Source organism: Pteropus medius, unplaced genomic scaffold, assembly GCF_902729225.1.
Source record: "Pteropus medius unplaced genomic scaffold, Ma_sr-lr_union100, whole genome shotgun sequence".
Lineage (NCBI taxonomy): Eukaryota > Metazoa > Chordata > Mammalia > Chiroptera > Pteropodidae > Pteropus > Pteropus medius.
The window spans coordinates 8,444,389-8,459,178 of NW_024344371.1; the positions used below are offsets into that span (position 1 = coordinate 8,444,389).

At 37.9% G+C, this 14,790-nt stretch overlaps 1 protein-coding gene and 1 pseudogene across 1 annotated transcript in view; both read left to right on the plus strand.

Moving 5' to 3' along the window:
* NUBPL (NUBP iron-sulfur cluster assembly factor, mitochondrial) overlaps positions 1 to 14,567 on the plus strand; it is a 294,710-nt gene extending 280,143 nt beyond the window's left edge. Inside the window, exon 15 of the mRNA XM_039870497.1 lies at positions 13,460 to 14,567. Within this exon, the coding sequence (XP_039726431.1) occupies positions 13,460 to 13,465 (6 nt within the window). The 3' untranslated portion in view covers positions 13,466 to 14,567. The remainder of the gene's footprint in view (positions 1 to 13,459) is intronic.
* LOC120608633 (uncharacterized) lies at positions 7,274 to 7,392 on the plus strand (annotated as a pseudogene).
* Positions 14,568 to 14,790: the final 223 nt, after the last annotated feature.

Here is a 14,790-nt window from a genome sequence, read left to right on the forward strand (position 1 = left end):
AAGCAGGTATATTAAGAGAATTGGTCTTAAAACTTCACTTCTAAACACTCATTCATAAGATTTGGGAAACCAAGTTAATCCATAGCAAATTGAAGGCATATAATAACTTTGAGGATTTTCACCAGTGAAATTTTTAATGATTTCCCCTATTCCTGATATTTTGAAGCTCTAACCCCTGTTCTTTTCTAAACAAGGAAACATGAAGGATTTCTTATACCAGGTCACCATGTTTGTATGATATATTCACACTGACATAGACACAGTTGATTCAGAGATTCACAGTAGGCACATCGATAGCCTGGGTGACTGGCTCTGGGTTCTGGCCAGTGACGGGTACCTTTTATTGGATGAGGGCTATCTAACAATCAGATCCTCTCAGAGTGTTTGAGCACAAGACTTGCGGAAAACACAGTGACAAAAAGGCAAGATATACAGAGAAAAACTAACGGAAGCCATTAAGTAAGAAGAAACCAGGAGGTGCTGAGAAGAGTCAGAAGCAGCAGAAAAGAGAGATGCTAAGACAACGAGTAGCTGAGTCTTCTGGGTGGGGCAGCCAACATCCCGTCTGAGAGGCATCCCGAGCTTCCAGGACTGTTGTCCTACCATTATTGTCCTCTTCTCAGCAGGTATGTGATGTTCTAATGCGAAGAGCTAGCTGTGTAGCTGCTCAGATTTTTTTCATGCTCTTTCTTCGGCCTTTGTATCTCTTAAAAAAATAAATTCCAATCAACTGAGATAACTTGTATAATTCTCTGTTTTTTGCAAACTGAAGGAAACTTACATATCTCACTCAGTGAGACGGTTGTATTTCTTCAGAGTCAATAGTAAAATTATTGTTTGCTGAGTGCTCATGTGCCAGGCACTGTGACAAGATTGTATGTGCATGATCTCACTTAAACCCCATGATCATTCTATGAGACAGATTCCTCTATTATCCCCATTTTACAGATGAGGAAAAGGTCTCATAAAGGCTAAATAACATGACCACTTTTGCACGACTAATGAGTAGCAGAACTGGGGTCTGGATCCGGATCGATGGGAATTTAAAACTGGCATTCTCGACAATTGTAGCTTTGTGGCAGAGACGGCCAGCTGCTCCCCTCAGATTATGCTCCACATTCCATAGAACACTGTTGTTGCTGGGAAGTCACAACCTAGCTAGTCACTGCTTTTCTTAACCTCCTTGCTTCCAAAGGAAGCCATGTGACTAATTTTTGCCAGTGGAATATGAGCTTTGGTTTTGTCACCTGTGGGCAGAGCACCTTCTGTATACTCTCCTCTTCTTCCAGCTGAATGCAGACAACGATGACAAGGCTCTAGAGAGCAACAGAGCCACAGTGTGGAAAAGCCCAGGTTCCTGAGTCATGATGTGGAAGGAAACTGCAGATCTGGAACACCTGTATTGTATTATTACGTGAGCAGAAAAGAAACTGAGATTTTGGGTCAATTTGTTTCCACAGTCTAATACAGCTATGCTGCTTCCCTTTCTTGCCTTGGGGGTTGAGAGCAGAACAATAAACTTTAAGCTCAAACCTCTGGTGCCTGGTAGGTCACCCAATATTGTTAAAGGATGGCGGTAACTATCTCACACTGTACTGTTTTCCCACACCAAGAGTAGCTCCATCTTTTTTATTCAGCATAACAGAAAAACCAGAAGGTGTCATAAACACAGAGTATGTTTATAAACACATTGTTCTTATGCCTCCTCAAAATCCTTGAAAACTCAGGAAGAAAGAAACAACAGAGCTTTGTGCCTAGTAGCACCTCTCATCTGTTTAGCGGCCTCAATTCTAGTTCAACTTATGTTTAGATGTCACTTCCTATTTTACACCTTCGCCTGCCAAATCACAGCCACCTTTGGTGTGAAATCCAGCACCTGTTTAATGGGCTTACAAGAGATGACACAGCTGTTTTCACTAGTAAGCAAAAGAGTAACACACCTGGGAAAAGGCAGCGGGACTGGAAAGGAGAGAGGCTAAGAATTTGGAGAGTTTACCTCTAGTGTTATCCAGTTGTGGACTGTATCACTGATGTAGCAACTGAGATCATTCCCACAGGGACCCTCGAGGGAGACATATGAAATATACCTTAGAGTTATCTACATGGCAGATAGAAGAGGAAAGCATTTGCCCATGAGCAACTGTCTCCTATTGGTCAAGGGTTGTCCTGTGGGATGTTAAGATCCTTGTACTTCCAGGTTGCACATTTGTGAAGTATCAATGATCAGTTACCAAAGAGGATACTTTAAGAGGAGGGGAGGATAAGAGGTGGGATAAGGAGCTCAGTGCTAGAAGATGCACGTGGAATTGAATCCAGTAACTTCTAATGCTGAAGCACAATGTCATTGCTTACATGCCACTGCTCACCTGGCCTGGAGGAAAGAATGTAGGTCTGGGTGTTGGAGCATTGCCCCTAGTTCTAGAATAGCTGCTGCTGGCTACTTGATTTAGGCAAACCATTTACTATCTGGACCTCTGTTTCTTTACCTATAAAACAGAGATACTGGATGAATCCATTATTTCCCGAATTAAGTTCAAATTATGTACAGTAATGTTGTGGAATATTAATTAAGAAGCACAGCTGGAAAGGAAAGGTTTTGTGGTCAAATAAGATTGGTAAATGGAGCTAACAAAGTTATACAAATTTCTTCACTAAAGGATATCTTGGTCTTTATAATGTATATTATACAACATCCTTTATTTGAGAAATAGCTCATAAGACTAGGTTGTTTTTATGCTAATATTTATTGAACACTTACTATTTACCAGGCGTCATGCCAAGAACTTCTCATGTATTATTTTGGTCATTCATTTTCATCAAAAAAGTATTTGTTGAGCTTCTGCTATGTGTACCACATTGTTCATGGCTCTGGGGATACCTCCATGAACAAGACAAAGTCCCTGATTTTTTCCTGGGGCTAAGATAGAGAGAATACAGACAATAAACAGGTAAACAAATGCATAAACAAACAAAAAAAACTGGCAAACATGACTTCATCTCATTCTCACAACTAGTGAGACAAGAACTATTTTTTATCATGCCCGTTTTACAAATAATGAGATCAAGGATTGGAGAGGGTAACTTATTTAAAACGATAGAGGAAAAATGCCAGAGCTAAGACTACATTTGCTTTTAAAAGTTTGCTATTAAATGTTGTTGACATCAGGTACAGAGAATTGGATTAATCAGTGTCCTAGGTTGATTACATACCTTGTCATCGATCCACATTCAGCTCATGCCCATAATCGCTATGGTCCCAACCACTTGGTGCTATTGTCTCTTCTACCATCCTGAAGGTCCATGCTTTGCAAAACACAAGTTTAAGAATCAGCACACCACATAGTCTAGAGGAAGGATCTTTTAGCACTAATGAGACAAGCAGTGGGAAAAGGTTTTGCTGTACACATAGTGGAGATTCAGAACTCAAATGATTGAGAGGTGACAGTATTGCAAAGTACTGCATAATGTCTTGTGAGTTATACCTCTCAACAATTCTGAATAGACTTACATTATTCTCTTCTAACATAATAATTAAATTTTTTCTATGAAAAGTAAATGATATTTGTGGAAGGTTTTGCAACTTTAATAATCTAAGAAATGACTTGTCAGTGATAAGCTGATTTAAAAAGCATATGCTTTATCTTGACACCTTCCTTTGAAGAAAATAAAAAATCCCAGGCCCAATTTTAATGATCCTTTGGTCTGTGATATCACTATCAAAAATAGTAAAGTAGGGGAAAGAGGATTATACTTTCCGTGTATGGCCTATTCAAATGGTCAGGATTATTGAATACTAGAAACAACAAAAAATCCTTTGAAGGTATGAACTATTTGCAAAAATGCTTCACTATTTTTACCACTAAAAGAGTCCTCTTAAAATTCAACCGAGATCTAATCTGACTTTAAAACTTCCTAACCAAAAGGAACTTGAGAGAGTTACAGTTTATTTAAAATCCCCACAGTAGATGAAAACATCATGCAGATCAAAACATCTCACACGTGCACGCGTGCACACATACACACGGAGCTTAGATAACTAAGTGACTAGATGTGAAAAATGGGAAAAGGAAACAGATGGCTCTTTCTGGAGATTTTTACAGTAAAGGGTCACAAACAATAAAAATAATACAAGATAATCTTAGAAAGATGGAACCCCAATCATCTGAGGCGTTTAGGACCACATCCCCACTGGTATGCAATCTATGAAAGAATATCAGGAAACTGTAGCAAAAGAGACCCTCTGCTTCCACCAATTGACATTCAGCTAGGTCATGTTCTTAGGTGTGCACTAGAGAAAGACTAGGAAGTGAAAAGAAATGAGAGAGTGAACGTTGACCATTCACCACAGACCATGTGTTTTGTTTGTTTGTTTGTTTTTTTAATGTATCATTTTATTAGGGCTGAGGAAGGAATCATCTATCTTTAATTTTTGACTGAGAGGCACATAAAGGTGACTTTGAATGTGTTGGAAGCTGTGCTGGGGGAATGTAGAAAGATCCAACACTTCTATGACTTGTTACCAACCCCTAAGGCAAGCCTGGAAAACTAGTTCTTTGCTTCTCAACAAGAAAATATGGTCATCAGTAAGTAACCTTTTTTGAATGACCAAGGTTTCATCGAACGCGGAGTATTTATACAATATTCAAGTAGATGATCAAAGGAAATTTATCCCTTATTCTAAATAGATCATAACAAAAATCTAATTGCAAATGATTGCAAAAATAAAAGGGCAGGGCATATGGATAGTGAGATGGAAAAAACACATTATGAAACAAAGGCCATCTCATTCAGTCTTTGAAGTTATTGATTCAAGATTCCTGGGTTAAGAGGAAGTAAATGTGAAAGCTGTAATTTTCATCTTGCACAAGGAAGAGACCAGTTGCTACCCCTATAAGAATTCTTTGGATACTCGTGCGAAGTCAGAAAGAAAAAGACAAACCCTTGCAAAGGAAACATTTGCCTATCCTAGAACTGCTTTCTGGCAATTACTGGAATAGTAAAGGTCTGGTGTTCTGTTTTAGAGGAGATTTAGTCCAACTAGGCCCCTTATGCTTCTATTCTTTCTAACTCATTGTCACCAAGTTTAGACCTCCCCAGAGTCAAAGACCTTTCACTCTTAAAGTCCAAACATGGTCATTAAAAGGAACTACTTGTGATAGATACAAGTGGCTAATTACTCCCTTCATTAATTCATCACACATGTGTTGAATAATTTCCGTGTCTCTACTAGGCCTTGGGAACATCAAAGTGAATGAAACCTTGTCTTTGTAGAACTTTTAATTCATGATAGATAAAGTCATAGCAACCAGTGGGAGAGATACGTGGTCTGGGAGCACAGAGAGGAGATATTTAAGAAGACCACAGGAAGTCAGTGAAAGCTTCCATAGTTGCCATAAAATCATAACTATGAAAAGGGATTCAGAATTGAATAAAAATTTTCCTTTATACGTGTTATTCTTTTGGTATCCAAGTAAATAGAAATCTCTTCTAGAAGCCCACTATATATTTTACCTTTGAACACTGCCACATATGTTGTGGTAGATTGAATGACTTTTGTCCTGAGGACCTGTTGATGGCCCATTAAGAAATAACTGTTTGTGCCCCGCTAAAATTCATATGCTGAAGCCATACCCCACATTGTGATGATATTAGGAGATGGGAACTTTGGAAGGTTATTTGGGTTAGATAAGGACATAAGGATGGAGCCCTCATGAATGGGATTAGTGCCCTTATAAGAGTCTCAAGATAGATTGCTTCTTTCTTCTGCTCTCTGCCATGTGAGGACACCATGAGTAGTTGGAAGTTTGCAACCTGGAAGAGAGCTCTCACCAGAAACTGACCAGGCTGGCACCCCAATATTGAACTTCCAGCTCCCAGGACTGTAAGAAACACATTTCTGTTGTTCAAAAGCCAACAAGTCTGTGGTATTTTGTTATAGCAGCCTGAGGTGACTAAGACATGGTTCCTTGGCTACCTTTACTTAGTTTTACAGGTCTTACTGTCTTATAAGTCTTCTTGGTTACTTGCTGTTTCAGTTCTTGCCCAGGCTTGGTACAAAGGCAGTGCTGGGCACAGGTCCAGTTGAAGAGCTTGGCCTTTGTCATTGTCTTTTAAACAAAGCACAATGTCAGCTTTGTCACTTTTAATGTGCTGAGAGCCTACATTAATCAAATCTGACATTTTTTGTTTTTCTATTCATGTTCTATACCTATCATTCCTTTGATACTTCATTACTTACTTCTTCGGAAGAAATAGTTTTTATCCAAGGTGGCAGGGGTGGTGGTAGAGAGGAAGCGGATGGCAAAAGATTTATCTAAACAGAGATTCACACAAAATCAGTTAATATAAGTTCAACAAAAAATTAAATGTCCATTATGTGCCAAGTGTAGACGTATATGCCAATAAACAAATGGATGCATGAATGGATAAACGGATGGATGGAGGATGTAGATGGAAGAATGGTCAAGCAGTCAAGGCAGGAATCTTTACCCTCTGGAATCTCACCAGATCACACATCTAGTGGGATATAAACCATAACTATAGTTGCCATGTTGTCTAAACTAAGACTGCCAAGTACTGGCATGCTTATGAGGATATTTGAAACTAAGATTGCCAGATGGCTAGGACTTAAGTTCATTCTACCTATAACACAAGACTAAGTAAAATCTTAAAAGAACAAATTAATTCTGACCAGGAAAAGAGGGATATTTACACAAAGGAGTTAATATGTGGGTTGGCTGTGAAGAGTAAGCAGAATTATTTCATTGAGCAACCAAGAAGGGCAAAGCATTGAGACAGAAAGAATACTGGGAGCAAGGGCATGGAGCTGGGCAAATCTGTTACCTAGCGGGGCTGGAGGGTTGGGTTTCTGCTGGGAGATGAAGCTAGAGAGAAGGATTAGGGCTGATGGGGAAGGAGTTTTTGCTCCATAGAAAATAAGGAGCCATATACAAAATGGCACTTTAAATGTGAAATGGAAAGGAGGGAAAGGAAGTCAGACAACATACCTTAATCTAGAAGACCAAAACCATGTCTTCTAGTTCAACTCAATACCACAAGTAAACATTAGAGCTTGAAGGAAGATTAGAAGTGACCTAGAGTCCAGCCTAACAGCCCTCATCTCCAAATGAGAAAATTTAATGACTTAAATGACTCACATAAATATTCAAATGACTCATGTACTACTTAGTGATAAAACCAAATTCCTGCTTTGCCACTTACTATCTTTGGCTTTAGGCAAATGACATTTTTCTAAATCTTAATTTCGTCATCTGTCTACAGCCATGCCACCCTGAACATGCCCAATCCCGTCTGATCTTGGAAGCTAAGCAGGGTCAGGCCTGGTTAGTACTTAGATGGCGGACCACCTAGTAAGACCAGGTGCTGTAGGCGTTAAAAAAAGTAAAAAATAAAAAATAATAAAAAAAATTTTCTCATCCATAAGATGGATGATTGTTGTGATGATTAAGTGATAAAATATGTAAAGTGCATAGTAACATGCTTGATATGTAGGAAGAATGCAATTAATATTAATAAAAATTATTATTAGCAACAAAAATAATAAGTACAACATTATCAAAGTTCTCTAATTCTATCCAGTACTCATTTATGTATGTCCAATCCTAGCTGATCATCTGAATCACCTGGGGTATTTTAGAATGTTATAAATTTCCTAGCCTACTTCAAACCTACTGAATATTAATCTTGAGGAGACTGGGGAATCTGAACTTTTGAAAAGCTCCCTAGATGTTCCCGATAACAAGAACCCGGATTAGAAACAACTGTCCTCATTTACTGCTGTTCAAACTTTATTTTCTTGGTCTAAGAACTTGGAATCATTTTCCATGATTCAGTTCTTTAAGTGTAGGTATAGGAGCTAGGGTCGGGGGAGGAGTATTGCACATAATGCTGTGGTCCCAGGAGATTAGAAACACATCTGTGCTCAAAAGAAAGGGGGGATTAGATGGCAAGATTGGAAATGGGATAGTCATCACTGGTGTAAATGATTAATTATGCCTAGTTTTGCACATACATTTGCATGCCTCTTAATATAACATATGTAAATACATCTTTAATAGCATGCCTTGTTTGCCAATGTTGAATGCTAACTGTAAATAATTTCTATTTTTTGTAGTGTTTAGGAAACTTCAATATGGCACTTGCTGGCAGACAGTTGCTGTCTCCTGGATTTAGCAACATATTAAGTAATTATTACAAAAACATTTTTCATTCACTACTAAAAAAAGAAGTCTAGACAACAATTCGTGATTATGTATGGAAACACAGGATAGGTAAAGCAGGAATACTTTTTAAATTTATGAAAAATTTTAAAGCACATCCTACGGTTCCCATATTTTTCTTTACTGTTTTTGCTAATGCAGATCAAAATAGGCCATAAGAAGTTTCACCCCTTCTTTTAGGATCCTAGTTACTTTTTCTGATAATGTCACCAACAGCCAACATACAATGGGCAATAGAATAAGACAGAGAAAATCATCAGGATCTCTGGTGGTCAGTACCTAGAAACAGTCATCACTGAATAACTACCAGCTGACATGCCCTTCTTCCTGTCCTCCCACCACCCCTTAATCCATTGTATAAAATCACAGAAATTCTTATTTGCCTGGTAGATAACTGGGACCTCTCTGCCAGAGTTTCTAATATAGAACATATAGGGGTAGCCTAGGCATCTGCATTAATCACAACACCCTCTTTCCCCAATCAACCTGTGATTTCTATATGGATGATCTTCAGGATATCCTTTGAAAAACACTGTCCTGTGTAATGTAGAGCCTTGAAACTCAGTGTGGTTCCTGGGCCAGCAGCATGAACATCGCCTGAGAGTTTATGAGAAATGCGGACTCTCAGGACCCACACCAGGCCTACTTAATAAGAATCTGTGTTGTAACAAGATCCCCAGGTGATTTATAGACCGTTCAAGCTTAAAAAGCACTGGCCCGGAGAAGGTATCTCATTCTCTCTTTGCATGTATGAACCTATTCGTTTTTCCCCACAGCCTTTCCCTCCTAAATTACCTGGGATTTCTGGGTTCTCAGGGTAGGTCTGCAGACCTATTGAGTTAGAAACTTTGGAGTGAGGGTCCAGTAGTGTGTGTTCCAACAAGCCCTCCAGTCCAAGTGACTCCAAGACAAGCTAAAGTTTGAGAACCACTGGCATGGTTCATTTATTGCCTTGCATTTGAAAATGAAGTACATGGGAATACTCAGTATCTTCATTTGGGTAGAACAAATAGTCCAATGTCTCCTGATATAGTACAAACCACACAGACTCTTGCTTTGTGTTGTCGATCCCCCAGAATCAGTCAATTCCTACAATATCTCTTACCTCATGCTTCACTTATGAAGTAGATGCTTTAACTAATGCAAGTGTTAGAGGCAATCATAATAATTAATGAAATGCCAAGGTTTGAGAGCAACCTGGGCAGCTGTGCTATATAATGGTATCAAGGGATGAGTGGCTCAGACAGTTGAGTTTCAAATGAAAAATAACTTTCTGATCCGAATACCATAGAGGTTACAAATTAGTATTCTCCACTTTCTCGTCACGGACCCAACTGGAACAGCCTGAGTGAAAAATCAAGGTTAGATGACACTCACATGACAGCCCCTGAATGTGAACTGGAGGTGCAATGTGGTGGAAAGGTCAGGGAAAATAAGACTGGACCACTGAACAAGTCAATTTAAGCTGAGTACATCCACCTTTGTTTCATTTTTGTTTGAACTTTCCAATAGATTATTATACTCAACACCTAACCTAATACCAACTAGCTCTAAATTAGAGGTTTTTGATTCTTTCTCTCCATGTCATCTGTCCTGAGCTCTGTCTCTCTGTCTCTTCCTCTCTCTATATCTCTTTGTCACACTCTATGTCGTTCTGTCTCTTGACTCTCCCTACCTTCCCACCCCACCTCTTCAGTGAAAAGAGTCAGCATACCTCCCAGGGAATGGGAGTGGAGGAGTGGATTTCAATATGGACAAATGCAAAGAGGCTGCAAATAAAGTTTTGATGGTACTATTGATTACTTTTTCTGATGTTTGAGAGCTGTGTGGATGGAAAAGGGATCACATACTAAAGCATACAAGCTCGGGGAGTGGGGGATGCTGCATGATGGGCTTTACAAACTCAGAGACCGAAAATAACCACATAGGGTGGTCTGAACATAAAGATTCCTAACTAAAAGCAGATCATGGTGTATAGTCACATTCTAGGACTGTAGCTTCCTTGACAAAGGTCATTCTTTACCTTAAGTGAGCCTGTCTATTATCTTTTGACATCTAAGATAACATAGCTTTGAAATGTCAGAGTAATCCCCTTGCCCAGACCCCTCAGGGTATAACGCTGGCACCAGAGCAGGAGACCACAGAACCCCTCATTGTTATCTTGTGCTCTGCATACCATCTTTATGTGCTGTAAATGTTAATTGTTAACTATCCTATATGTAATGCAAAAGAAGTATGTGTCTCTCTGTTTTACTTTTGCTGGAATCCTGAGAGATTTCCCCAGTTTGCTTTCCCCCACCCTCTATATCTACCACCAATGGATTTCAAGTAACCCTCCTTACATTTCCTCTTTTGATTCTAATGTATAAAATAAGCATCAAAAACATTTTCTCAATTTGTTGAGATTTTGCTTCCTGGCAATTGTCATTAGTTTGGCTCAAATAAACTCATAAAAATTCTCTACAGGTTTGGATGTTTCTTACATGGACAGTTGCATGTTATCCTGCTATTTCTGTTCTCCTTTTTTTAAAATTTGCGAGTGTTTGCCACAGATTATTATCATGCTATTTCTCGATAGGTTTGAAGTACTAGTTTATCAAAATGTCAGCATAAAGACCAAAAGTCAAGCAAATTTGCCGCAATAAGGAGAGGCTGTAAATTTGCTGTCAGCTAAGAAATCCTCTGTAATTCAAAGTACAAGCCTAGCTGAAAGCATTTTTTAATAATTGTGACTGAATAAGTGTGAGGTTAACCCAGTGTGTGTGCACTTTCATCTTGTGCCTTGTTAAATTTCTCAGTTTTAATAATTGGGGCCATTATTTGTGCTATGATTTCAGGAGCTATGCTTCCAGGAAATGCCTAACGTATAAAATCAGATTGGTTTTGCTAATTTCCCTTGTTAAAACTCACATCTATCCCCCTTTTATTCTTTTGAATGTTAATGATCATGTATCTTAGAATAAGACTTTCTTCTTCAAGTCTTAATTATAGTTTGGTTGAAATACTGAACAATTTTAACATTGAAAATATTTGGCAAATAAACCCTACATGAGAAAATTTTTGAAAGTTCTCATTGTGTCTTGGATATAAGCACAAAGAGATGAAGCATGTGGAGAAAGACCTTTATCTCCTCAGAATTTTAAATCTTTCTGCAATACACAAAACAGTGAAATCACAGAAGGGAAAAAAATGACTTCCTCAAATCTAATTATCAAAAAGCAATTCATCTTGCTTGAGTATTTCAATCAACACATCCCTGAAGCTACTTTCTCAATTTGCCCTCCTCTCTGATGTAGTTAGTAGTGTGTGTGTGTGTGTGTGTGTGTGTGTGTGTGTGTATGTGAAGAGAGATCATTTGGAAAAACCTCTTAGCATATGGTGGGGAAAATGCTGTTTTGCTAATTTTATGTTTTATTTCTTAATGACCTACTTCTCTGCTGCAGCTTTAGTGGAATGGTTTAAGCTCAGTCTGACTTTTTGAGAGTCCTATACTCTGTGGCAGTGACCCAGCTGGGATAGAACCAAGATGTTTATGTGATTGGGGTGGGGGTTTTGTATCTGCCTAAGGTTTTGCTGCTTTGGCAGAGAGCTTACAAATTGTAGGCACTCAGAATAAGTGGCATCATTAGTGGGTGCAAAATGCCCTGAGGGTATGAGAGTGATTTAGAACTCTAGGATTCAGTGAAGGGAGTATAGGATAGGGGCGCAGGTGTCTGTAGGAACTGGATCCAGTAGTAGTGCTGAAATGTAACCTTGGGTAAATCACTTGACCTTCATTCTTTACCTTTAAAATAAGATGAATACATGCATTTTCCTTTTATTGAAATGCTGCAAGCTGTCAGAGCAGTATTTGCCAAGCACAAAGAAATCTTTTCATTGTAAGACAATTATTTTAGGTAATGTTTTGCAAAAGATTACTTAACACAGACAACTTCAATCAGATTCTGTGAAAATTGCATGTGTCATAGAGGACATCAGCTTCTAACTGAAGGGGTCATTGGCAGAATAATTATTTCATTTCCCTAAAAAGGGAAAGATAGTCTGAACTCTCTGGAAAGTTGGTCTTTTTAAACTAAGTTGAAATTGTATAAATAATTCAATCAATTAGTATTTTGTACTCGAGGTCAAATGATCATGCCTATATTAGTATTCCCATCAAATGTGAATACCTTTGGTGAATCAATAAAGTGAAACATAAGTACTCATCTGAGTTCCTCCTATGAAATTACTGTGTTATGGGTTTTTAAAACCTTAGCCCTCCAAAGGTTTGCATTTTAGAACAGCAGTCTTCAATAAAACTATGGTGATGGAAATGCTCTGTATTAGTGTTATCCAATATAGTTGACACCAGCCACTTATTGCTATTGAACACTTGCAATGTGGCTGGTGGAAATGAGGAACTAAAATTCTTAATTTTATTTAATTTTAATAAATTTAAGTTTAAATAATGACATAAGGCTAATGAGTACCTTATTGGATGCCCATTTTAATTGAAGACAAAATTAATGCCCATAAAACCATTAGTGACCATTCACAAGAAGGTATATAAAGAAATGTTGTATTGGACAGAGGGGAACTTGAGCTAAATCTGGCAAGACAAAGTGGAAAAGATAATAGTAGGTATTCTAGACTGAGGGAATAATAAACCAATGACCTAAAGACGAGAAGAGCCTGGTGCTGTACCTGAAAAATTAGAAAGTCACCTTGACAAGAGCTGAAGATTCCTGCTAGAGCTGAAGAGGAAAGAAGACTGGCGTAGGGGAGATGGGAGTGAATTGGAGGCAGGGGGTCACCTCTCATGTACCAGGCACTTCACATGTATAATATAGTTTAATCCTCACAACAAACTGATGAATAGTTACTGCTATTATCCTTATTTTATGCTCTGGAAACAGACCTGGGGAAATTAAGCAATTTCTCTCAAAGTCACAAGCTAGAAAGTAGTGAGACAAGCTATAGAACCCAGGCAGATTTTCTCCAAATGCTATGCTTCTTAACCACCTCCCTCCACTACGGTGGTTGAGAATTTGGACTCTGGATTCATTGACCTTCTGAGTCTATTAACTTATAACTGTGGACATCTATAAATTGAGGACAGAAAAGTATTTCATTTAAGGTTGTTGTATTAGGATTATGTAAGATATTGCATGTGGAGCACGTAGCAGTGCCTGGCACATAATTAGGGCTCAATAAATTCTTGCCTAATTTTATTTTATCAGAAATAGACTCCAAGGCAGTGAATAAATTGTTTGAGTGGGCATCAGGCAACCATTGCAGCTTCTTGAACTGAGGATGGACTTGTTGAAACTGTCATGAAAAACAAAGGACAGAAGGAAAGAAGAGAAGACTGAAATCCTGGAGGCCTCCAAGAGGCAGTGGCAAACTTAACTGGATCTGGAGGCTCACATTGAACAGATGAAAGAAATGTGATTTTTTTTTTTCTTGTAGAAACAAAAGTTAATACATATTGATTAGGGATAATTTTTAAATTTTTCAGAAGAGGCCAAGGAAATGAACTAAAATCACACACATCTAAGAGATAATCACCATCAGTATTTTGTTATATCTTCTTCTAGGTTTTTATGTTTGTGTTTGTGTGTGTTAATTCATGTTTTAAGTTTACAGTATTGGCCTACAGTAAAATTCACACTTTTGGTGTACTGTTCTATGAGTTTTGACTAACACACACTGTCATATGACCACCAGTACAATCAAGATGCAGAAGAGTTTCATCAACCTCAAAAAATAAACCTCTCTTCTTCCTCTCATCCCCAGCTCCTGGTGACTACTGCTTTGTTTCAAGTTCCCATAATTTTGCTGTTTCTAGAGTGTCATTTAACTGGAATTAAACAAGATGTAGCCTTTTGAGTCTGGCTTCTTTCAGTTAGCATAAGGCATTTGAGATTTATCTATGTGGCTATGTATATGAGTAGTTCATCTCTTTTTGTTGATGAGTAGTATTTCTTTGTGTAAATGTACCAGAAGGACATTTGAATTGTCTCTGGTTTTTAGTAATTTGAATTAAGCCACTGGAAGTAAGTTTTCATTTCTCTAAGGTAATTACCTAGGAATGAGATTTCTGAATCATATGTTAAATAAATGTTTATAAGAACATTTTTATTTTTTTTTATAATGCCAAACTGTTTTTCACAGTAGCTGTTTCAAATTTATATTTCCACTAATAAGTATAAGGGTTCTAGTTGCTCCACATCCTTATCAGAACTTAGTATGATCAGTTTTTTCTTAAGCCACTCTAATATGTATTTAGTGGTATATAATGATGGTTTTAATTTGCATTTCCCTAATAAATAATGTTGTATATCTTTAGATGTGTGTGTGTTTTTTTTAAATCTTCAAATACAGGAAAATTACATTAAGGAATTTCTCTTCATTCCTAACTTGCTAAAAGAGTATCATGAATAGATGTAGAATTTTTTGAAATGCTTTTGTGTGAATATTAAGATGATGATATGATCATCAGAAATCTGTGGAGTCCAAAATATCTGACTTATGGTAGTAATCTTAAATAACCTTAATCTACAACAGAGAG